This window comes from Desmodus rotundus, chromosome 4, assembly GCF_022682495.2.
Source record: "Desmodus rotundus isolate HL8 chromosome 4, HLdesRot8A.1, whole genome shotgun sequence".
Classification (NCBI taxonomy): domain Eukaryota; kingdom Metazoa; phylum Chordata; class Mammalia; order Chiroptera; family Phyllostomidae; genus Desmodus; species Desmodus rotundus.
In genome coordinates, this window is record NC_071390.1 from 28,498,004 (window position 1) to 28,524,352 (window position 26,349).

The 26,349-nt window shown below is 38.3% G+C and overlaps 1 protein-coding gene across 8 annotated transcripts in view; it reads left to right on the forward strand.

The window, feature by feature from the left end:
* CPEB3 (cytoplasmic polyadenylation element binding protein 3) overlaps positions 1 to 26,349 on the forward strand; it is a 176,665-nt gene that overhangs the window by 100,516 nt on the left and 49,800 nt on the right. For all 8 annotated transcript variants that reach the window (XM_053922457.1, XM_053922461.1, XM_053922460.1 and 5 more), the window contains 2 exons: positions 5,054 to 5,221; positions 7,238 to 7,327. In XM_053922457.1, the coding sequence (XP_053778432.1) occupies positions 5,054 to 5,221; positions 7,238 to 7,327 (258 nt within the window). The remainder of the gene's footprint in view (positions 1 to 5,053; positions 5,222 to 7,237; positions 7,328 to 26,349) is intronic.

Here is a 26,349-nt window from a genome sequence, read left to right on the forward strand (position 1 = left end):
TTATAAAATGTCCAGAGTAGGCAAATCTGCTGAGACAGAAGGTAGAGTAGTGGTTGCCTAGGGCCAAGAGGGTTTGAGGAAAATGGGGAGTGACTGCTATTGGGTTACATGATCTAATTGTGTGATACGTGAATTATAGTTCAACAAAACTGTGCTTTTTTTTTTTTTTTAAGAAAAGGTGGATGGGGGTGGGGCTTGATGAAAGAAAGAGCTTTGTTTGTTTGAGGAGTTAGTAGAGCCCAGAGTGGCTAAGCCTGGAAGGGGAGAGGGGAGGGTATATTAATATATTAAGATGAGGTTGGAGGGAGGAAGGAAATCTGATCTTGCTGGGCTTTAGTTCCTGGTAAGGATTTTGAACTTGGTCCAAGTACAAGAGAAAATCTATGAATGTTTTAAAGCAGGGTCAAGTGATTGGATTTATGTTTCTAAAAGAGCACTCCGGCTACTGTCTGGAGAGAAGTGGGCTGTCTGGTTTAGAATGATAGTAGTAGTCTAGGCAAGAGATGATGATGTTTTAGGATAGGGTAATGGCAATTGAATTGGCAAGAAGTGAACAAATGGGAGATGATGGAGGGTAGATAGATTATAGAGGGTAGGATCCTCTTTAATGGCATTAGATTGAAGAATCGAACATGGAAAGTAAATCAAAAGGAAGACTCAAAAATTACGTTGAGGTTTTAGCTTGAGCAATTGGGTGAGCTGTGAGGCAGGTGTGGGACTGCCTGGTCCTCCAGCTGCTGCCTTGCCACATGTCCTCTCTGCCCTGGCTGCCCATCTCTGCCCCTCTTACCAGTCCGAATGAATGTTTCTTCTTTAACTCCTTGGTTGTCGGACTTCCATACAGTTTGATTTTCTGACAGTTCTGGTTATTTTTTGTTTTTGAATTTGTTGTTGTCCTTTTGGTTGTTTGAGGAGGCAAAGTATATCTACCTATGCCTCCATCTTGGCCAGAAGCCTCTTCCCTTCTTTTCACTGCATACCTCCTGCAGACTAACTTTTTATTCCATCAGCACTTTAGGCAGTCATGTTACAGTAAGACTGACTAGATTATAGATTTTACATTTTATTCCTGAGGATGCACTGCCTTTAACTTGATTGAACTTGGATGTTTCTCAAGGCTCTGTATACTTCACACAATATCTTTTTAAGTGGCTGCCTGCTACAGACAGACAATCAATCTCCATTTCTGTGGTTCTTAAACTTGAGCACATGAATCACTGGGGAAATTTGTTACAAGTGCAAATTTTCAAGTTTGAGCTCCACAGATTCAGATTAAATAGATCTGGGGATTGGGCTCTGAGACATACATTCTTAGTTCTTACCCTCAATTAGGGAAATATCATATATGTGTGAATTCTTAGCAGTTTCATTTCCAAGAGCCACTTTATTACTAAAGTCTATGGTACTTAAATACTAATAATTAAACAGAGATTTGGTTTTAAAACCTTGGAGAGTTTAAGTATCTATAACCAATTTTTACAACAGTCCAAATTTTTACAATTAACTGTTGCTTGTATTTTCTTTATCAACATAATCTGGGGAAGCTGTGATCATGTTGGCCATGCCTAAAGCAAGTTCTCTTTGTTCCAGAATGTCTTGAACATTTACTTCTCCTTCTTCATTGCTCTGGTTTAAGACTTCCTCATCTCTCATCTGGACAGTCACAGATTTCTTTTGACTCTCCCCCCCTCCTCCTCTTCCTGGGTATAAATTGCTGGTGGAGGTGTAGCTTTTATAGGATTTGGGGTAGAGGATATAACATGGTCACAGGCATCTTAGAAACTTCATTGTGACAGAATGGGAGATGGATTAGATGGGAGTATTAGAGTCTCCAGGGAATAAGCATAGTTTTTTTAAAAGGCTAGTATTAGAAAGAAATATTAAATTTGTAAAATGGAGAAATTTCCTATTTCTTTTGTAATAGAGAATCTAAAGCTTGAACAAATGGAATAGAAAAGGTCTTGATTTTCTGGGGCATGGGTGCATCTTGGGCCATTGTCTCCGCGTGTATTGTGTTCCAGCATATACTTGCAGCGCCATGTCTTTGCACATGCTGTTTTCTTTTGCTGGATGCTGCCTCATTTTAACATTTATTGGGTACCTTTTATGTACCTTTATTAAAACATGAAGGTACAGTGATGAACAAGATTAAATGGGTCCCTTTCCTAAATTTTACAATTTAATGGGGTTGGGGAATGAGGTACCGAATAAAAACCCATACAGTACTTTAATGGTAATTGGGGAAAGTGTTAAGAAAAGTGCTGTGAGTAGATAGAAAAGGGGACCTAACCAAACCTAGAAGGTCAGGATAATTCCACCAGAGGAAATTATGTTTCAGCTGAGACTTGAAGAATTGGTAGGAGTTAACTAGAAAATTAGGGAGTTGGGAAGAAGATGTTTGTTTTGGTTAGGGGCTACAGCTTGCCCTTAACAAGGCAACAAGGCAACAAGGAATAATCAAGAAATTTAAAGGTCGGTCTGTCTAATTGGAGGTTAGTGAACCAGAGGGAGAGGCAGCAAGTGCGATCGGTGTAAGAGAGGTAGGCAGAGAGGCCTTAAAGTTATAGGGATGTATTTTCACTTTTCCCAGAGAGCATAGGAAGTTACTGAGGGATTTTAAGGGTCGGGGTAAAGAGTGTAGTAACATGTTCAAGTTAATATTTGAAAATGGTGAGCTTTGGCTCCTTGTGGAGAAAGCATTGTGGAGTACAGGATGGAAATCGGTAGACTAAACAAGCTATTGTGTAGACTCATTAAACTGTTAGTTTAGGGGAGAGATGATGGTGATCTGCACCAGGCTGTTAGAATCAAATTGACTGGATTGAAGAATTGTTTTATAACTTGAATTGATAGGACATAGTGAGTATGAAACTGGAGTATGAAAACAATAGAGATGTCAAAGATAACTCCTAGACTTTTTGGATTGAATTGGATATGAATAATAGTCATTTTTATTGACAGGAGCAGGTTTGGAGGGAAAGATCAAAACTTTCTCTGTGGATTCTTGTTCTTTACCTTAGATACTCCTACTTCCACAAGATTCTGCTCAAAATTGCCTGCCTCTAAAATCACCCTAAAGATCTTTTTGCCCCCGTCTCCTGGAGGGCAGTAAATTGTGCTTTTGTATCACTTGGTAAACTCTTCCTTAGTACTTTTCCCTCTATTTCGTAGTTGTGTACTTGCTGATCTCTCTTACCAGACTTGATTTTTTTTTTGCAAGGGACTTCCAAATACCATCCTATTTGTTTGGTGTTTGTGAAGTGTGAATAAATATTTCTAAAAGTGTTTTCCACTGAGTTATATACATTAAAGATTCCTTTATCTGAAATCCAAGTAATGCTGGATTAATGTATTTTACTGTGGAACTTTTCCCAGTCTTTTGTATTCTAACGTGGATTGTTAATCTATGGGAAGGGCATAAGGTGTACAATATTTTCCAATATTATTTCTTCCTCCCCCTGCACCAGTTTTTGTTTTCTGAGCATCTTATATTACTAGTGTTGAGGGTAAGAGGAGGGTATAGGTACATTCCATGAGAAACGCTGATTGGGTGTGTTCCTATCAGAGTAGGCACATGATTCACTGAGTGTGGATTACATGAAAAGCAAAGCTGACAGCCATGGGAGAACATCTCTGGGTATCTTTGGGAAGCTCATTTTGCCTATAGTTTCTACAGATCTATTTCCCCCCCAGTAATCAAAACAGACATCAAGGGATGAGAATTTACTGTCTATTGTTTGTTCCTGCCAGGCTAAAAAAGCAAAGTGACATGAAGGGACAGATTTTGTTCTGTCTCTTTGTAGCTAAGCTGGGAATAGCTGAACAAAAAATTCTTTGGTCTTTTTATTTATTAACTCCCAACATCAAAACAGCGCCTTTCTTATGCCACCTGGGTTCATAAAATAAACAGAGTTATATTAGTAACTATTTTTTGTAGAAGAAATAAATGTCCAGTATTTTTCTAAGGCTATTTATATTCTGTTTCAGAGAGTTGGCTGTAGTGACACAGGACCTAGGTTTCATGGAAATAAAGACAGGATAGACTAAATGGGGAAGATACTGTTGTTGTTTTTTTTTAAGAGTGTATGAATTTATTTTAGAAGGGAATTTTTCTTTTTTTTCAAAAGTTAGAGCGCTCAAGACATTTTGTTTTTAGAGTAGAACCTAGTGGAAAGTTTTACCAGGAACTCAGTGACTCAAACAGGAAATATATTTGTTTTTAAACTTAGATTTTATTTTGTAATGCCAGATGGCATTATTGTGTTACATTTATTAACAGACTCTAACTGCTAGTATCTTTCTTGTAGTCATGTGGAATGGATAGGTACCTTTACTCTATACACTTTTACTTGGCTATAGAGTTAAAAATGAGAATAATTTTTTGAGTGATATAAAATATGATCTGCATTAGTAGGGTAATAAAGTGTCATAGCCACATCACATCTGTTCTCCCCCATCTTAACTTACATGTTTTCATTTGCCTGCCCTGCCTTTTATTATTGCAGAGGTTTATTTTCAAATTGGGGTAGCTTGGAATGGCAAGGAAAAATTGATTGTTTTTATTCCAGCTCTCAAAGAAGTTATCAGCCTCTCATCAGTTTAGTATTCCCTCTACTATCAGGGTCCATCTTTAGAACTGAACAACCTTCAAGGTCGCCATAAAAAGCAAATAAAAATCTGCGAATAAAGATTACTTTTCATTTATTTTAAGAAATGCCTGGGGGAAGGATAACTGCTGGATACTCTTAGCAGCAGTGATAAGGACTGTCCGAGATATACTAATTTTTTAGCAGTGAAACAGCTGCAGTATTTGGTGCTTCTTCCTCAGTATCAATCCAGTCATGTCTGTACTTTCCCTACCTTTACATAGAAATAATGGGGCAAACTTGTCTAGACCTGGTTGGGAATCTGCCATTGGCTATTCTACTGGAAAAAAAAATCACAGTTTAAGATTGACTTTTTTGTATGCTATACTTTGCCCTTTGTCTCCTAATAAAATATTTATTGTCCAGGAAAATAATTTTAACTGTGTAAACTCCCACATTTGTTTCAGGTCGGTCTTCTCTTTTTCCCTTTGAAGATGCCTTCCTGGATGACAGTCATGGCGATCAGTCCTTGTCATCTGGCTTAAGTTCTCCCACTCGCTGTCAGAATGGGGAACGAGTAGAACGCTACTCTAGAAAGGTGTTTGTTGGAGGCCTTCCTCCTGATATCGATGAAGGTACTGTGCATTCATTAATGACTTTATAAAGGCCAGGTTTGTTCTGTGAGTGATCTGACCCTGCCTCTCCTCTCCAAGGCAGCTTAAGGACATTCATATCTTAGTGAATGGGGAATGAGAACATTCAGTAGCTGGAGCAGTAATAGATTATGTGCTTCATTCAGGTCTGCTGTTTATATGTGTTTATAAATAGCAGCTTCCCAACAGTGTCTCGTTTGCTAGTTACTAATTTGGGGATAAATTTTAAAACAATAATGAGAACTAACTTTTATAAAACTTAACACAAAAAGGCCCACAACTGTAATTGAATAACAATAAAAAATTAAAATTTAAAAATTAAATAAATAAATAAAAACTTAACACAATATAAACCCATTTTTGTGCTAGGTGCTTCACATTATAGTATTTCACTTAATCCCCATTGCTATCCTATAAGGCATATCCTACCAACTCCATTTTATAGATGAAGAAGCCAAGGATCAGAGAGAAACAATTTGTCCAAGATTATGTAGCTGTGGTGCCATTGGAACATAAAGTCATTCTGTTTCCAGAGCTTTTGCTCATGTCCATCACACCTTACCGTCTCATATTTTTAATACAAATACCTATTAATGAAGAGCCCCCTCTTGTCTTTAACAGATTGAAGACTAGCCCTGACTGGTATGGCTCAGTGGGGTGGGCATTGTCCCACAAACCAAAAGGTCACCAGTTCGATTCCCAGTCAGGGTACATGCTTGGGTTACAGGCTAGGTCCCAGGCTGGGGGTGTGCAAGAAGCAACCAATCTGATCTGATTGATATTTCTTTCCCTCTTTCTCCCTCCCTTCCCCTCTCTCTAAAAATAAATTAAAAGTTTTAAAAAGTTTTAAAAGAATGAAGACTGATTATCAATTTTTAAATAATATTTTTGAGATTACCAATCCAAAAGTTAGTTTTTCTCTTATGCCTAAAACTAGTTAGCACATAGTAGGTTGTCAATAAATATTTTTTGAATGGATAAGTGAAACATAATTGTGACAGAATTAATTTAAGGGGGAAAAACAACAACTCTGGTCCTAGGCCTTGGATCTGCTATAAAATATTGTTTTTAAAAAATAACTATTTTGCCAGCATTATTGTAGCTATGACATTTCTTTAATTTATCATACTTTTCTTTTTTTCATGATGAGAGAATTGCCTCTAAAAAATAGTTTTATTTTAGACTTACCACTTTAAAGTTGTACACAAAGAGACTCATTTTCCTCCAAATTATTCTTGTATTAATGTTAATTTTGTCTATTAATTGGATTTTTCTTTAAGACAAAGTTTTGATCAAGGCTGAGTGGCAACTTAGAGCTGGGTAGTAGCCAAGTTATAACTTCCTGCTTTGAGTCAAAAGTCAGAAGGAAAAGATAAATTTATTGAGCTATAGCTTTTGAAACATTTTTGTTATAGGATATATAGTAGGTATGTATGAAAGAAACCAGTGACTTAACTTTTTCTTATCACCAAATAGAATTACCTACTTATTTCCCCTGCTGCTTGCCGAAAGAATCATAGCTATTTCTAAAATAATCTTACAGATTAATATGCTTGGATTAATAATAATCATCTAAGAGGAGTAGTCTTAGAGATCTTGGAGATTATTTTACACAAGTGAAAGCATATTTTAAATATTCTTCGTACTTCTTGCCTTTTTTCTAAAAATAGAACATTCCTATTTTTAGAATCTCCTTTTACTTGACAAGGAGGTCACCTTGGCTAACATTAGATTTTTTTTCTTTCAGATCCTTTATATCAAGTGTATTGGCAGTGAAGGGAAATGAATAATAGTTAGAAACACATTCTGCAAGGGTGAAAGTGAATAGCCAAATGTACCCCCCAAACGACTGGTATTTTACTTAATGGGTTTGCCTTCTGTAAAAATGTTTTACAAAATTGCTGTCAAAACGTTTTTTAATATAAAAATACATGTTTTATACTACTCTGTTTGCAGTGTTTTCTTCTCTTTTACTAAGATTCCTCCTCTGTTTTGTAGATGAGATCACTGCCAGCTTTCGCAGGTTCGGACCTCTGGTTGTAGACTGGCCTCACAAAGCTGAAAGCAAGTCGTATTTTCCTCCTAAAGGTAATGCACTTAAAATGTCTCCACTGCCTGCCTGTTGGAGAGCTAACTTGAAGTTCAGTAAAAGGCAGCCTTTTCACTCTTGAAATAGCTGTTGATTTTTCCCCTCAGTTAAGAAAACATTTAACATCGATCATCTTTTTGTGTCTTACTGTGTTTTGCTTGGAGACTGTTCCCCCAGGAGCACACTGATTGTTTCATGGTATCTATTTTATTGACAGTGAGATCCTGGGAGTCTGTTGTGAATGAGCCTTGTGCTGACTTTTCATTAGTTGAGAGAAAGATTCTAGTGTTTTGAGAAATGTCAATGATGGTAAAGGGAAAGATTATTTAGAGTCAAATTTTATAGATCTTACAAACCCCAAACTTGGAAAACCTAGTGACTGAAGAAAGACATTATATGAAATTACCTTTATCCATGTCTGCCTATTAAGTAATTTTGTTGATGGGTGGAGAGCAAACTAGCAAAGAACTCTTCACATAACCTTGCTTCCCTTATTTTTGGTAGGCTTGTTTTTTTATTTAGGAGAATGTGAAGATATATTAGTTTGTTCATAGTTCGTCATATCTGTGGAATCTAGCAATCTTTTCTGGTGATACTAACTCTGGGTATGTATCTAGATGTTTATAGAAGAGTGGGTTAAAGAGAAAATTTTCTTCTTATGTTCTATAGATATATTTCAAGGATGCCTTTCATCTCTAAGGAATTGTTTTTTGGATGTGTTATTGTGTAACATCACTCACCCTTAGAAGATATAGTCAAAATAGTTGGCCTTCCTGTGCCTTTTACTGGAATCAAATGATAGCTTAACCTAGGAAAGGCCAGTGGCTTCCTTTTATGTTTGGTTTCTTTGTTGCCTGTACTTCTCCCCATTCTCTTTATAGCCTGTGAAAATGTTACTCACTAAAGCGGGCTGTTTGTTTGCTTTAACATACTTCTGTTAATTCTCTCCAAGAATTGTTAAAGTTAAAAAATTAGGTTTTATATTAATCAGAAAATATAAAAATCATGCTGATTTTTTCATTGAAGGAATGTATTCACTGCTTTGTGGTGCATAAAGACATGTGTTTAAAATATTTTTAAGCCCTGCCTAGTGTGGCTCAGTGGGTCGGGCATCATTCTGCAAACGGGATACTGCCAGTTCAATTCCCAGTCAGGGAACATGCCTGGGTTGCAGGCAGGGTCCTCTGTTGGAGTAGTGCAGGAGGCAACTGATCAATGTTTCTCACACTGATGTTTCTCCTCCTCTCTTTCTCCCTCCCTTCCTCTCTCTCTAAAAATGAATAAATAAAATCTTTAAAGTCTTTTTTTTAAGAGTGCTCACCTGAAACCTATATAATTGTATTAACCAATGTCATCCCAATAAATTCAATTTTTTAAAAAAAACAAACAGTCACGGCAGCGCCAGCTCCTGCCCGAGCAGTGAGCTGTGTGCCAGCCCCAGGGAACCTAGGCACCTTACCTGGGCTTTGGCAGTGGGCCTAAATCTGGAGGAGAGAGGTTCTGGAAAAATTGTCTCTGAAATAAATTTCTGTTAATGCAAAAAGGAGAGTGCTAACAATTCACTGAATCAGAGTAGTGTCATTTCAGTGAATGAATGAGTTCACCACACTGTACTGCATATAATGCACTCTGTAAAGTCACACATATAAGAAGATATTCCTAAGAGTACAAGTTGCACAAGCAAATCACAACAGTGTTATTCAGTGAAAGAATGAGCTTCCACAATGTAGTTCATGTAACACACTCTGTAAAATGACAAGTATAAAAGATATGTCTGAGAGTGCCAGTCGAAAAGAAATTATGCTGATGTATAAAAATAATTCTGAGATAAAAGGTGTCAGATGATCACCAAAAATAAAAATGAAGATAAATATATGATCAGATATCACTGTATACATTCTATTCAATGTCCTTCTGATATCTCTTTGTGAATATATACACTTACATGAAATCTTAAATTTTATATAAATGGGATCACACTATACATGTTGTTTAACAACCTGCATTTTCCCCCAGCAATGTCAACACCTTTCTATGAGAACTTCACATTATTGTTAATGACCTTGTTTTATTTAATCGGCCCTACTGATGATGGACATTTAAGTTGCTTCCACATGTTTTTACTCACATACGATGCTTCAGTGCATATCCTTATGCCTTCATCTTTTTGTTCTTTTCATGTAAAAATGACCTCTTAAGGTGAATTTTCAGAAGTGGGGTATATGTTTATACATATTGCCAAGCTGCTCTTAAGAAAGGTCATACACATTTATATTCCCACTAATAGTACCCAATTTATGAAACTCCGTTTTATTGAGGGTCTGGGAATATGGCCTTTTTCAATCTTTGCCAATCAAGTGGTTAAAATAACATCTCTTTTCAGCATTTTTTTTATTGGCCATTTGAATTTATTTTACCTTTTTACACTGCCATCTCATTTCTATCTGGAATTTATAATGGAGTAAGGCACAAGAAAGGAGACAGGTTTATTTTTCCAGTTAGCATACCAGTCACCCCAACAGTCATTTATTGACTGTGCTTTTTTTTCCTCATTGATTTGAATCATTAAAGTTAAGTTTTGATTGGAAGGTCACCCCTTCTGTTTCTCAATGGAATGTACAAATTTCTCTGGGCCTGCTCTGTCCAGTGGGATAGCCACTAGCCACATGGAGCTAATGAGTACTTCAAATGTGATTAGTTTAAATTGAGACATGCTATTAAGTGTGAAGTACGTGCTGATTTTAAAGACTTAGTTTTAAAAAATGTTAAAAACTCACTAATTTTGTTTACATGTTAAAATGTAAGTTTTGGATATATTGGATTAGATAAAATATATTAAAGTTAACCTCACCTTTTTCTTTTTACCTATTGAAATGTAGATATTGGAAAGTTTTCAGTTACCTGTATGAGTCATATTTCCATTGGACAGTGCTCCTCCAGAACAGGGATCAGCAAACTACCTGTTTTGTTTGTTTTGAAAGATTTTATTTATTTACTTTTAGAAAGAAGGGAAGGGAGAGAGAGAGAGTGGGAGAGAAACATCAACCTGCGAGAGATAGATCTGTTGGGTGCCTCTCGCGTGCCCCCAACTGGGGACCTGGGCTGCATCCCAGGCCTGCGCCCTGAACGGGAATCAAACTAGTGACCTCTTGGTTCGCAGGCCAGCACTCACTCCTCTGAGCCGCACCAGCCAGGGCTACCTACCTGTTTTTGCAATGGTCCACAAGCTAAGGATGGTTTTTATAATTTTAAGGACTGTAAAAACACACGCATAAAGAAGAATATGTAACAGAGAGAGTGCGTGGTCTTCCAATTCCTTTGCAGAAAGTCTGTTGACTACTACTCTAAAATAGCCCAGGGAATTACTCAGTTAGCTTCCGAGACATCCTGCGACAGAGGAGGCAGTTTATTTCAGAGCAAGTCTGTATATTTGCAGAACTAATTATTAAATCTAGTTCTTCTGTTGAGTCGGATGCTTCCCTGCAACCTTTATCCATTGGTCAGTTGTGTCCTATAAAGTAAAATGGAAAAAGCCATCATTGTGACATCAATCTCATGGTAATTAAGACTGTCAGATTAAGTCTTCTCTTTTCCAAGTTAAATATTTTCACTTCTCTTAGTCATACCTTGTACCCAATGGTTTCTGGACCACCATTCTTCTTGTCTAATATATAGATATATCACTTTACAATAGCCTACTTAAATTTGTTACTAAATATTAAAGAGAGAATATTTGGGTTGGTCTGAGAAGTGTACAGAATTTAGATGTTCTATAAACTCCATGTTTTTTGGTGCCAGTCCTATATAACAGCATAATAATATAGAACTGTAGGATATTAGAACTGGTGCCTCTATTTTACAGCTGAGGTTAACTTTGGAGATGGACCAGAGTGAGAGGCAGGCCAGGAAGAGAATCTGGATCTCCTGATTCTGGTCCTCGGGCCTGTGTCCTCAGAGAGCAGGTTACCTTTCTGGTGATTGGGGTCAAGGAAGAGAAATAATTATTATACTATTGGCTCCTGTTTAGCTAAAGCTTGAAGATTGACCTACTTGGGAAGGACCTAAAGAAACTTGGTGTTATTTCAAGATTGAAGTTAACTTTGAGGATCCGAGCCCATTGCTTTGAATGTTGGGGACATCTAAGTAATTCACCCCAGCCTCTTCTATGCCTTCTTAATGATGCCTCCCTTTTCTTAAATTCCTTGGGTTTTAATTCAGATTTGTGCCTTCTTGGTAATGCTCCTTTTTCCAATTGTACCTTTCTTTAGGTCACCTTAGGTTGGCCATGAGGTAGAGTTTGGCCATATGTTTTAGAATTATGTGTATATAGACAGGAAAACATGAACCATCTACTATAGTTTTCTTCAGGCTTTTTCTTAGAAAGTGTATGCCTAATAAAATAAATAGAATCATTCATTCATCTATCAGGTTTACATTATAGAAGCAGAGTAGGGTTTGTAAAACCATGATCATTTCAATGAACTCTAGAGGGCTTACAATCCACGTGTAGAAACAGTGGCTGGCACGTCAACTGTCCCCTTAAGTGTTACTGGGTCAAGCAGAGTGGGAGGTGACAGAGACTGGGACTCTCTACAGCACAAGGGCCTCTGAGGCATCAGATCAGCTGCTCGAGAGTATGCAGAACCCTTTGAATCACTGTCTGTGGGCCACAAGTGGGTAATCGCTTGGTGTTCCCCAGAGCACCACTGAGAACACAGAAGGCCCAAGAAGGCACGGAAGTCAGATTGTGTGTCTTTATGATTATTCTCAGGCCTCACGATCTTAGAGTCCCATGGGAAAGATAAGAAAACAGTCAAGTGGTCACAGAATAAACACAGCTACAAATAGCAATAGTTCTCTAAAGGAAAAACAGTGTGGTGAGAGACTCTTAAAAGGGGGTATGAGATTAGACTCTTAAAAGGGGGTATGAGATTAGATTGAGGATATGGAGAGAGCTTCTCTGAGAAAATACTAGGAGTTACACAGGCCTGAAAATTGAGGTGTTAACTGGAAAATATAGGGAAGGAAGTTGCAAGCAGAGGAATACCATATGGGAAGTACTACGTATGAACAGAGCTTTAGTACCTTAAAGAAATGAAGTAAGTGTGATTGGAATGTTATGAGGGAGGAGAAAATGATGCAAAAGAAAGAGCCTTGAAAGACTAGGATTCCCTCCCCCAGACAGAATAGATGGCAGGGCATTTGTGTGGTATTTGTTTTTTAGGGGGAATGAGAATGGACTTGGGTCAAGTAGAAATACCAGTTTTAAATACCTTGAAATAGCTATTGATAAAATTGAAGCAAAGTCTTGCTTTGTGTTTTCCGCATTTAGTTCTTGATGATGAAAAGAAATCCAACTCTAATAAAAATATTGAAGAAAAGTTTCCTGAGATTGCATTCTCATGCATTTTAGTTCTGGAATAGTAGAGTTGAAATTGTAAGTCCTGGAAAGTGATGTTTCCCCAAATGTTAGGGCATGAACCAAATCTCACATTCATACAGAATACTAATCAGCATCATTATGTTTATAATAGCTTGGGTGCATGTAATTTGCAGATAGTTATTGAAAATGGATGGCAAGAGAACAGAATAAATGCAAACAGAGGGCTTAGGTCTTAGTGCAAATGCTCATGCAGCATTGAGAATATCAATCCATCTAATATTTGTTGTACAACACTATGTGGAAGAATCTATATTTGGTTGTAGGACAGCAAAGAAGATGCCATTCTTGTTTTTGAGAAGGCTGCAGTTTTCCAGTGGAGACATGAAAATACAGATGTGAAACGTTGAGTAATGGTAATGAGCATGGACTCTGGAATTAGCCATGCTGGGCTCCCCCACTTATCAGTTCTATGACTTTAGGGGGTGCTCTTTAGCTTTTCTGTGCCTTAGTTTCATCACCTGCAAAAGAGGTATGATAATAATAGTAATAATTGTACCTACTTCACAAGGTTGTGATGAGAATTAAAGTAAGTAAATTCTTGTGAAGTGCTTAAACAATCCCTGCATACAGTAGGCATTATAAATAGTAATGAAGTTGTTATTAAAATACAGATCAGCTTATGGTTAATGACAAGTGAGTAAAATATTCTAGGCATCCAGAGGAGGAACAGATTACTGTGGGCTATGCAAGACCTTGGTCTTAAAGCTGGGCCAGAAAAGAATAAGTAGGAATTTGTCAGTGACTGGAATTATGATAACTAGGATGGCTAACAGTTACTGAGGCTTGTTGTGATCCAGAGAACAGGTTACTGTTATCTATGCTTCATCTCATTTAATCTTCCCAACTCCACAAGGTAGGCACCCTTATTATTCGCATTTTATAGAGGAAGAAACAGGTTTAAAAGAGGGTAATTTGTCCACAGTCATGAGTTAAATGATGGGACTGGAATTTGACCTTAAACAGGCTGACCTCAGAACCCAAGTTTCGTACATGTTACACTATACGATTCTCATTTGGGAAAAACAATGGTCCAGAGATTAAGAATGACTCAGAGGCCCTGACTGGTGTGGCTTAGTGGGTTGGGGGTTGTCCTGCAAACTGAACCAAAAGGTTGCAGGTCTGATTCCTGGTCAGGGCACATACCTGGGTTGTGGGCCAGGTCCCTGGTTGGGGGTGTGGGAGAGGCAAACCGATTGATGTTTCTCTCACACATCAGTGTTTCTCTTCTTTATTTCGCCCTTCCTTCCCCTCTCTCTGGCCCAGAGAATAAGATTGCCCTGCATATTCAAGGCAGGCGTTAATTAAGGCAGGGTTATATGCTTGTTTCTCTCAGGTAACAGTGATCAAGAGTACAGGCTCTGGAGTATTAATCTTCCTAAATCTCTGTCTTTTTAAAAATCTACAAAATGGAAAAATAATAGTGTCTAACTTCTAGTTTGCTTTGAGGATTAAGTGAGAAAATACACATGGAATACTTTCATAGTGCCCAGATAGCACTGAAGGCTTTTTCCTTTTTAAGTATGGGACAGGTTGGTTTTTTATTTTAATATGGTTTTGTTTTTTTAAGCATGATCAGTAAAACCATTTAGGATTTTTCTATAATCACACTCGTAAGAAGTAATGGGGACCATGAAGACCTAAGATATTTGCATTGAGTTATTAGTCAAATGAGGGGAGAAGGGGACCAATGGATTCTAGCAATAGAGAGTAGATCACGATGGTGGCAGATTCGATGGCCGGGTTGTACTGGAAATTCCTCCTACTGGATGGGAGAATCATGGCACTGCCGAAAGTAGGAGAGACAATCGAGAGAAAAACCAGCTCGGTGTAATGATTTAATTAAATACATGTAGAGTTTGGTATGTCCTCACCTCTTCTCTGAGAAGGCATTACTAATGAGCAATTGGAATTGTGGTTAGGGATTTTGGGAAAAGAGACAGTGGCTGGAGGTTCTGTCTTTCAAGAGTCATCTTCATAGCAAGGAGTGAAAAGAAAATGAAGAATAGTTAATGGGTGCATTTTGTTAGGAAGCAAAAGAAGAGGACATGGCAGTGGAGATGTGGGTGAGTGAAGGGTTGGGAGTGTGTCTGTGGCTATAGAAGCTAAAGGAAAGAAGTGGCAAGAAGAGTCATCACCACCAGTGCAGGGTTATTGAGAAGTCCTTCATAGAGTGGAGATGAGTGTGGCCCCCTTGGTCGGGTATGCAATCACAGTAATTTCTACTGTTGTCCTAAACATAGGCCTTAATATTGTAGTGAAGTAGTAAAACCAGAACAAAGCAATCTGGTTTGCACTGAGCAAGTGTTACCTCATAAATAATAAGAATAATCCTACCTCCACAGAAGAGCCAACCATCATCATTTTTCTTTTCCTTCCAGTCTTTATTCATACATATATATATATTTATGTATATATAAACATATGTATATATGTATATGTATATATGAACATATACATATATATATGTTTAAAGAGGCTTCCTAACCTATTGTTGCATCATAATTTACTTGCTTGTTGATCATTTAGGCTATTACAAATAATGCTTCTGTTAATATATCTTTGTATGTGGTTTTTCTTTCATATTACTTTCTTTAGGATAAATTTGCAAAAGCTTAACCAAAGTTAAAAGAAATGAAAATCTTAATGACTCCGGATTTAATATCACATGGCTTCCCAAAGCAGTTTTCTTTATTGAGGTTTATGCTAATTTGGACATCTGCTACACATTTTTTGCTTAGTTCCAAGTTAGAAAAACGGTACATTGCATTTGTGGACTTACCGTTTTGCCTGTGTGTTTGGAAAATAAGGGACCCCTGCAGAAGCAAAGAACACATTAGTATGGATCTTGTACTTGAAGCTTTTAAACCTTTTCCTCAGGTCTCTGTTGAATCTTGGGTGTTCTGTGGCATCATCTCCTATTGTTCTCTCCCTTACTCACTCTGGCCACACTGACTTTTTTGTTATCCCTTGAAATCAACTCAGGTTTCTCAGGGCCTTAGTACTTCTGTTTGTCTTAAGCCATCGTCCCCCGGATTTCTGAATGGACTGCTCATCTCTTCCCTTGGACTTCTGTTCAAATGTCACCTTAACACAGAGATCTTTTCTGACTTCCTTATCTATAAAATCGGTGCCCCTCTGTCCTCTTGCTCTCTGTGCCTCTTCCCCTCATTTTTTTTTCCTTCAAAGTGTTTTCTGTGACCTGAAAAAATTGTATGTGTTTTTCTGTGTGCCGGATTGGAATGTAAGTTTCAATGAGAGTAGGGTTTTTAATATTATGTTTTGATCCCTGCTCAATACCCAGTACCTTGCGTACCTGCCTCACAATGGCTGGCCCTCAGATACTTGTTAAAGGAATGAGTTGGATCTTTGCAAATGATGAGTTCATCACTTGCTTAGAGAGTAGAGTCCATCAGATTTTAGACCTGGTAAGATCATCTTACATCTAACACAATTTAAACTGAGACTCAAAGAGGTAAAGTGTCTTTTCCAAAGTGCACACAGATTTTATAGTATTTTACCTGGTGAATTATAAAGGAAGTCATTTTTATTTGTTTTGCCACTGTGTATCATTTGTGGGAAAGGAAGGTAGGTTTAAAGTATCTAATCTGGTAAATTGTGTTACTATTATTATTTTTTATTTTTTAGATTCAATGTTCTTTATTTGTCCCTAAACGTGTACATTAGCAATATAATGAAGGTCCCTTCTGTATATATATATGATGAAGTCAAAAAGCAACATTATCCTGAAACTCTGGGCTTCACATATTTTCTTGGAACCTGTAATAGAAATCACACTTTTTATTTTGGGGGGCCAGCCTGATATCTTTTTTTTTAAATCTTTCTTTTTTCCATTTTTTAAATCTTATTGTTGTTCAAGTACAGTTGTCTGCCTTTTCCCCCCACCTCTTCTTTTGTTTATAAATAAATATAAATCTATTTAATTATTTATTGTTAATAAATGATTTGTTAATAATAAATAATTGTTGCCATGATTATTTATTATTATAATAAATGATAATTGTTATTATTTGTAAGGCTGTTTTTATATAAAAATTAGTAACTCAAGCTGTATGACTCATGGTACACTTTCATAGCTATTTAAAAATGAAAGTGATCCTTGGCTTTTTCCTGAATTCTTCTATTCTGTCATTCATACTGACATAGTTGGGATGTTTCCAAGAGCTGGTTTAGGATGAAATTGTACTTCTGAGCTGCCCTTTAGCTTTAGCTGAACTGTGGAATCCTGCCTCTTGGGTGATGTCCCACCATTTCTGGACGTGCATACATTGCTTCGTAGTTGAGTTTTTGACTGCAAAGATAAGCAGTTCTCTTGTGCTATGAATGTGGTTATTAGTGACAAGGAAGCTCCAAAATAGGAGCTGTGATAGAACCAGGTGCCATGGAGACTGCTGGGGGTGGCAGGCTGCAGGAGTTGGAACAGTGGAAACTCTTCTTCATTGTAAGATTCCACCATTATCATGACTTAGCTCTTCTCTGCATATGTGTTCCTCTCTGTTTGTGGGCAAATTGTTTTCATATTTCTAGTTGAATTCCAGAGAGAGGAAATCTGATTGGCCCAGTTCATCTTTTGACACCTAACTGTAATGTAGGCCATCCTGACTTAGTGGCCTTAGACTCCTTGACTGCTTGTTTAAAACAAACAAAAACAGCTTAGTTCTGCTTCCTTGAGTATGGGACTATGAGTGTGGCAGCCAGGAAGATAAGTTGGGCATGACAGGTTTAGAGAGGGGTGACTTTTTTGTAGCTCCAGTGACAGCAACTTTGGATATGAGCTATTCCCTGAGCCTTCTGCCCCTGGTTCTGTACTAAGCAGCTGCTCCTGGTACTGCCATTAGTTTCTCCTCTTGTGATGGGGCTGGGGCCAAGGAGAGGAGCTGGCATCTCCTGGGCAGTAAGCACAGCTGCACTACCACTGTTGGCACAGACTTCTGGTGCAGAGGCAAGGATGGCATCCAGCTGCAGATGTTGGACAGGAGACTGGCCCTGTGGCTCTGAAACTGTGTTCAGAAGACAGTGATGCTGGCAGTGGAATGGAGGAAGCTGTCATCCTCAGCCCACTTGGGCAACCAGCTTCAGCTCTGGCAGTCCAGGGGCAGAGAGTCCAGGTGAACAGGAACAGTAACAGTCACGTGTGTTTATGCAAGAGTGACGCATGCCTTGCGCTCCAGTGATTCCCATCCACCTTGAGTAGAGTGTGTACTTCTGAGTGGCTCTTTCTGCCAGTGGTCATGTGTTTCCTCTGCACTGGCCAGACTAGCTGGATGGCTGGTCCTTGTGACCAAGGTCATGCAGTTGTGGAAGTTTATACAGTACCAGCACGGTTTGCGAACCTGGCGTAAATCAGGCCATGTGGGATTCAGGTGGACTTTGAGCCAACTAGGTAAGGGGATGCTATTTGAAGAACAGGAAAGGGGCTCCGCTTTAAATGGACAAAAATAGGTCATTGTGAATCTACAGTGGGCTGGATTCACGGCATCTATTTCTTTTTCTTTCAATTTGTCTAAATCTGGCTTTGGGAAGGAAAGTTTTCAGACTTCACATTTTTTTCCTTTGTAGCATAACTTGAATGGAAATAAGTCAGTGTTGTTTTAGGCCCAGATTCAAAGTTTTTCCACCTTTTGAGTTACATAAACTGATCAAATTGAGACACAAAGGCATTTTAGCCTGTACTTAACCTTTTGCAGGTTCTAAGCTTTTGAGTAATACTTTGCCTCCCACCCTTTTTTTAACACATTCTCTGGCTTGTAGTACTCACACTCTTTGGTGAGTCCTATATTTTAATATTTAATCAATTGAAGTTTTTATTCTGAGGAAGGATTTTCTTGTAAAAATATGGAAACTGCACTGCAGAGCAGCAAGAGTGGGCTTTTTGTTTTTTTCTGTTTTAACAGATGGAACAGCATCCTCTTGTTGCTTTTAAAAGCCTAGCATACCCTCAGTTTAAATTGTTTTATTAAACACTTATCGGAATATGAATGGTGAGAGTTAGTCTTCTATTTCAAAGCATTTATAGCTTAAGGGACTGTTCAGAGAGGAGTAGGCAGTAGGAATGTACAGGCCACAGGACAAAGTCTGAGCAGACACACAAGTAACAGGGACATCTTAATAGTCTGTCACAACAACACCAATTTTGCAAGGACCAGGCAGAGGTGCTGGAAAGGGGTAGAAGCCAAAACCGCCCGTGATGAGAACTTTCTCCGGAGGAAAAGAGATTTCAGGAAATGAAATGGAAGGTGCAAACTTAGCAGGCTGAGGCAGAGAGGATGCATTAGAAGAGGGTGTAGCTTGGGACAGGACTTGCTGACAGGCAGGCATCAGATAAGGGCTAAGGCTATGAGCAAGTGAAGCCAAGAGAGGATATGTCAGTTGAAAGAGTTTGAAATGAGAAGCTGACTGGGAGGATCTGGTGAAAAATTCTGGAAGGTGAGAACAAAGACTTGGGTTGTCTTTCAAAATAGAATGGATAGCCTCAGCCTTGAGAAGGGGCAATAGTGGCACAGAGAAAACCCATTGGCAGCATTAAGAAAAATATTTGAGCCCTGGCCAGGTGGCTCAGTTGATTGGAGCATCGTCCCATACACCAAAAGGTTGAGAGTTCTATCCCTGGCAGGGCATGTACCCAGGTTGCAGGTTCCATCCCCAGTCGGGGCACATACGTGAGACAACTGATTGATGTTTCTCTCTCACATCGATTTTTCTATTTCTCTCTCTCTCCTTCCCTTCCTCTTTCTCTAAAACCAAAAAACATATCCTTGGGTGAGGATTTAAAAAAAATTCATTAGAGGAGTATTAAAGTGCAAGGGGGAGGAGAAATTAGATTGTCAAAGTTCTGGCAATATACAAGGCCAGACTAAAGTGTCATCTGTAGGAAAGTGTCTGCTGGGTTAAAATGTAGAATTTGCCAGTTGTCTGATGCTGGATGAGGGACAGAACAAGCAGCAGGGTAAGAGCTGGGCATGTGTGGACTCAGATGTGGGCCCCAGCAGCTACTGCCTATATGACATGGAGCAAGTGAATGAGTCTTTGAACCTCAGTCTGCTTATCTGAGTTTATACTACTCAGGATTAATGCTGCTTGGGTTATCGAAAGGATTGTGTGAGACATTGCACCTATGCACCAACACAGTACTTAGGTTTAATTGGTGCTAAATAGTATTAGTGTCCTTCCCCCTGATGAAAATGTTAATGCCCATTGATAATAAAACTGCCCAACTATTTTGTCCAGTTCCCTCTCACACCCTGTAGTCTGGTCTCGGTTTCTTGGTCAGGTGCTTGTTTAGAACTAACTGTAACCAAAACTGACAAGATTGGCAGATTTCACAAGGACTTCTTTATATAAGGAATGTGTGGTTACATAAAAGGAGCAGACTTTAAGCCCAGGTTCTCCAGGTCACTGCCCTGGACTGCAGGACTTTACTAAGAACACAGGAAGTAGATTGCAATTTTCAACTACTATGAGGTGGTTCTACCAGTCAGACTTATTTTCTTGTTCATTCCTACCTTCCCCCACTCCTGCCTGCCAAGCAACAAGCCCACAGAGCAACAGTTACTAGTGTAATAGACAAAACAGGCTAGAACTCAAAATATTTGAGTAAGTAGAGTCAAAGAAGTAAGATTGGTTCTGAATCAAGGGACATGTTTAGGAATCCATGGAGTTACTCAGTAACTACAGAACCATCTCTACATCTTAACTGAGGCCAATTCCTTCCCTTGGAATGTCCTCCATTCTTTCACCTGTGTCATACTATTAAGGTCTGGCTCCTGTGCTACTATCTATAGAAAGTCTTTCCTGATTTTTCTCTCCATGGCTTTACTGAAAAAAAAAAAAAATCTGTCTTTCTGTGGAGTTCAACTGTAAAAAATAATGTTTTAAAAAATACTATTTAGGGTCCTTAATGCATTGTTTCTAGATTAGAGTTCTTTCTGTACTTATTCTTCATGACCTTATTGCAGTAGCTTACAAATGTTTTCAGAACGAGAACTTGCTCATGTCAGTATTCCCTTACGGTGCCTAGCACGCATAGTAAGTGTTCAGTAAATCTTAGAGATCAGATGTTCTCATTCAAGAGGAAAATTGTAAGAAATCCAGTTCAGAGACCTGCAGTTTTCTCCAGGCAGCAGGCAGAGGGTTGATAAACTGCTTTATTTCTTCCCACCCAGTACCCCCAATCCTATAGTCTAAGTGGTGAACTCTACTCATGTTTTCCACATGAAACGATCCTTTGACCCTTCAATGCCTTTGCTCCTTCCTGACCTTGGAGTGCCCCTAGTTCCTGGAAAAGTAATTCTCCTCCAGCTCAGATATGGCCTTTGCTATATAGCTTTCCCTGATGTTTGGATGCCTCTGCTCCATTTGTCTCTCACCAGCGTTCTGTAGGACATACTCCCAACACAGCACTTTTCACGTTGCGTCTTATTTATTTATTTACAGGCTGAGTTTTTCTAGGGCAGGGTTCTTCCTTAGCTTATTCATCTTTGTAGCTTCAGTGCCTAGCATCATGCCTTGTACCTTATAAATATTTTTGCTGGTATTGAATTGAATCCAAAGACAAAGACTCCTGAGGCAAACCAGGTAAGTCCTCTGACCTGAAAGTCAAGGTCAGTGAGAATGTTTATAACACACTTCTTGTGCCAAAAAAATAAAAAAAGTCTGAATTCGGTCAGCTCTGTCTGGAGAGATACCCTTCAGGTCTCTCTAGGAAGGTCATAGAAAATCAGGGAGCCTGAATTCTGTGTAAGGAGAGATTTCTCTACCTGTTCAGGCCGTGGATCCTTCCTTCTGAGACTGATCTCGCTTAATCAGAAACCAGCCATTGCTTGGTCAGCCACCGTTTTTTGTAGGCAGCAGCAGCTCCGGGCATAACCCTATAAGCTAGAATTGTTTTCCTATTGTAGTTGATATTGAAACATATAAATCACTAAGAGCATTAGTTGATTTCAAGAAGTGTTGGGTCTTTCAAAAGACCACGCAACTCTTTAGAGAGTGAGAGAGTATGTTACCCTCTTCTCCAGAAAGACCTTGTGGTTTTTTAATTTTTTAATTTTTTTACAAATCTTTATTAAAAAAAAATTTCAAACCTACAAAAAAGTTGTAAGAATAGTACAAAGAAAAGTTATATAGCCATCCTCTAGATTCACCAGTTGTTAGCATTTTGCTACATTTGCTTTCTCTCTTTTTTCTGGCCCTGTGTGTTTTTTCTGTACACATATATTGTTGATGAGTCATCTGAGAGTAGTGGTAGACATCAAGACCCCTCCTAAATGCTGTCGCATGTCTCCTCTGAGAACAGGAAACATCCAGATTGTTTCAGTAATGTGGTTTTTTTCTTTTTTTTTCAATTTTTATTGTTATTCAATTACAGTTGTCTGCATTTTCTCCCCATCCCTCCTCCCCACCCCAGCCGAACCCACCTCCCTCCCCCGTATTTTTTTTCTTTTATAAAATGTTAGTTTTATTGAAATACAGCTTTTTAAAAGGCAAAACCATGAATCTCACAAAAGATAAAATGAGTACATTTATAGGTTTTCCCTAATTCATTAATTAATGAATTTTTTTTATTGTTGTTCAAGTACAGTCTTCTGTCTTCCCCCCCACCCCCTCCCCACCACACTTCCCCATCACCCCAGCCCTACCCACCTCCCTCCCTCATTTCTACCCCTCCTTGTTGTTGTCAGTATCCTTTATAATTGTTCCTTTAAAACCTTCACCCTTTTCCCCCATTATCCCGTCCCCTCCCTTCTGATCACTGTCAGCCTGTTCTCAATTTCAGTGTCTTTGGCTATACTTTGCTTGCTTGTTTGTTTTGTTGATTAGATTCCTGTTAATGGTGAAATCATATGGTATTTGTCTTTCATCGCCTGGCTTATTTCACTTAGCATAATGTTCTCCAGTTCTATCCATGCTGTCATAAAGGGTAGGAGCTCCTTCTTTCTTTCTGCTATGTAGAATTCCATTGTGTAAATGTACCATAGTTTTTTGATCCACTCATCTACTGATGGGCACTTGGGTTGCTTCCAGCACTTGGCTATTGTAAATTGTGCTGCTATGGACATTGGGGTGCATAGAATCTTTTGGATTGATGTTTCAGGGTTTTTAGGATATAATCCTAGTAGTGGAATTGCCAGGTCAAAAGGCAGTTCCATTTTTAGTTTTCTGAGGAAATTCCATACTGTTTTCCATACAAGAAAACAAGTGGTTGTAGAAGTCTGCAATCCCACCAACAGTGCACTAGGGTTCCCTTTTCTCCACACCCTCTCCAACACTTGTTGTTTGTTGCTTTGTTTATGATGGCCATTCTGACCCGTGTGAAGTGGTATCTCATTGTGGTTTTAATTTGCATCTCTCTGATGGATAGCGATACTGAGCATCTTTCCATACGTCTCTGGACCCTCTGTATGTCCTCCTTGGAGACCTGTCTGTTCAAGTCCTTTGCACATCAGTAATATGTTTTAGAGCTGTTTTATTTTTTTTTAATCCAAGAGCTGGTCATACACTAGCCTTAGATTTTGATTATCGTATCTTTTTTACTTAATTTGCAATTATCTGATTGTTTCCTCATAACAAGATGCAGATGAAACACTGTAGCAGGGAGACTGTGTAGATGGTGTGCTGCACTGAGAAGGACACAGAACAGGGTGTGCAGAGTATTGTGATGTCAGTTCGCCCTTCGTTGGTGATGTTGAGTTCAATCATTTGGTTGAGGTTTTATCCGCCACATTCCTCCTTTGTACAAGAACCTTTTCCTCCCTTTGCAACACTCATCTATGAAGTGGTGCCCTGAGATTGTATGACTATCCTGTATCCCCTCCCCAAATTCTCCCACTGGTTTTAGGGTACACTGACAATTCCTGCCTAAGTCAATTATTACTGTTATTATGATACTCATTTTATTAAAATCTTATTTAATTTGGTGATATCTGCTCTTTAAATCCCTCAAGAAGCTTCATTCTAAATATACAACTTAAAAATACATTGAAAACCAATAAGCATTTTTACTAAATAAGAAAATTTGATTGACCCAAATAGAACTAAATCTAAACCTCTCATGATGATTTTGGAATTCATCATTTCAACTCTTCTAAGTATAGATTTTGTGGGCTTTACAGCAAATACAGCCACATAACCCTTGAATTTTAGGACTGAAGCTCAGGTGACCACTTGTTACTAAAATACTTTCTTTGTTTATTATTATTTGTTGTCAGTTTTGTGACAAGTGATTGTTGTCACAAAATGACAATGAATAATAAATTGACACATGAAAATTTATCTTACCATTTTTAGGTGAGACAGTGTAAGTTAATGGCTAAAGAGTGAGAGCTCTGGAAACTGACCCAGGTTTTAATTCTAAATTTAATATTTAGATTTTAATCTGAGGTATCCCTTAACCTCTTGGAGTTTCAGTTTCCTCATCTATAAAATGATAATAACAACAACTGTGTTTACTTCATAGAATTGCTGTGAGAAAGAAAAGAGCTAACAGACATAAAGTGCTTATTAATTACCAAAGTGCCCGGCACATTGTAAGCACTTAGAAACTGAAGTTCACGGTTGTGAAGTTGGTGGTGGTTGTTATTTGCACTAGGGATCTGTATTAAAAAATTACAACATGCAAAATTATGTGTTTAAGCACTCAGGAAGGTTTGTTTTTTGAAAGGTAGCCAAGAACATTTTGAAGGTTGTTATATTTAATGTGTTTTCAAGTATTAAGAGAAAAAAATCTTTTAATTAAATTTTCCGTTTAAAAATGTGGCCAAGTAAAATGGAATTTTCCCAATTTAGCACATATATCCCCTCCCATACCTTCCTGTTCCTCTTTACCTCAGAAAAGTGCATTTGTCAGTCCAGGCTTGTCCAAAAATCCCTCACTATTCTGCCCTTCCTCCCCCCCCCCCCCCCCCCCCCCCCCCCCCCCCCCCGCCTACTTGGCACCAGTGGAAAGCAAGCAGTTTTCTGCCTGTAATCTAGGGCCATGATGGTAACTGTGCCAAGGGTTCCTGCCGCTTCGCCAGAGCCTGTTTTCCACCCACAGACTGGCTCTGAGTTGAGGGCCTCTTGTAGCTCTCCCTGTTTCCAAAGCACCCACATACTTCTCAGGTATTTGGGAAACAAGGTCACCACTTCTGAAACTTGAGGAGTTTTATAACCCTGTTCTCTCTCTCTGGCTCAGAGATGAGGGAGTTTATGATTTTTTGGAAGTTTTTTTATATCTTTCAAATTAATAGAAGAACCTGAGATCATAGTGACAGTTTGAAGAGCTTAATTTATAGGTATAATAGGCTTTTATTTGAAGATTGTATTAACATCAGCAAAGAATACCCCATCTGATCATTCTCTTTCTTGGTGGAAATGGCTAATGATACACGAAAGCAAATGTTCAGTCCCTTTGTTTACAGTAACAGTCAACCTGTCATTCAAAAACACTTCAATTAAGGTTTCTCTTTGTTATCTAGATTACTGCCCCTTATTCATCAAATGCATGCAAATACAAAATAAAAAGTATATATCGTTAATTTAAACTAATTTTAAATGAGATAGGTAAACTTAATTTTACACATATAACTGAAAATGCAATAAAAGAAAAATTGACACTTGCATAATATCTTAGTTTACAAAGTATCTTTACATATGTTATTTTATAACATACATTTCTATAAGATAATCAGGACAAATACCTAGTTTCATTCTACAGAGAAAAGAGCCAAGACCTAGAAATTTTAGATTAATATTCAGGTTCATAGTTTTACCAGTTATGGGATGACCTTGAACAAGTCTCTTAATCACTCTGTAATTTCTATAACTGTAAAACAGAATTTAAAATAGTGGCTACCTCATGGGTGTGTGTGAAGATGAAATGAATTAATAATACACATAAGACACTTAGAACAGTGCCTGGTGCATAATAGACACTCAGTGGATGGTAGCCATTAGCTGTTCTTACCACACACAGTAACTGTTAGGACTTAGACCCAAATCCAGGCCTTCTGATTGCTAGTCCAGAACTCTTTCCATAGTACCTTGTGGAATTTGCCTTTTAGTAAATCATTGATTTAATTTCTGCCTCACATTGACCTTGTTGTTCTTGAAGGGATCTTTTTCTACTTTGTTTACTTTGACCTTGAATTTTTGAAGATCAAGAGGGAAATGTATTTGAAGGAGTATTCCTCCCTGATTTTTTTTTTAATCCTTTGATTTCTGTTGTCATCTTGGTTTGCTTGACCTAGGGGTTATCTGTCAGAAGGTGTTTTAGTAGGTGAAAGTATCATAAAGCTGTTTTCATGAGTGATTTGTAGTGTTTCTGGTGCATTTTGTTTTGGTTGGGAGGCCTTAAGTAGGAAGTAGGACTGAAGGAAATTGCTGGACCTGAGTCATACACATTATCTGTAGTGCTAAGATAATATTGTCATTATTGAGAGTGGCAGCTTGCTGACCAGGGCACAGAGATGATTTGTTGTAAAAGAGCCATCTTGAAGAAATTGGTAGCATATTATGGGCCATTTCCTGGGAAAGGAAAGTAAGTTGTTTGTAGATATTTTCTTGGTAATAACATTGTCGCAGGCT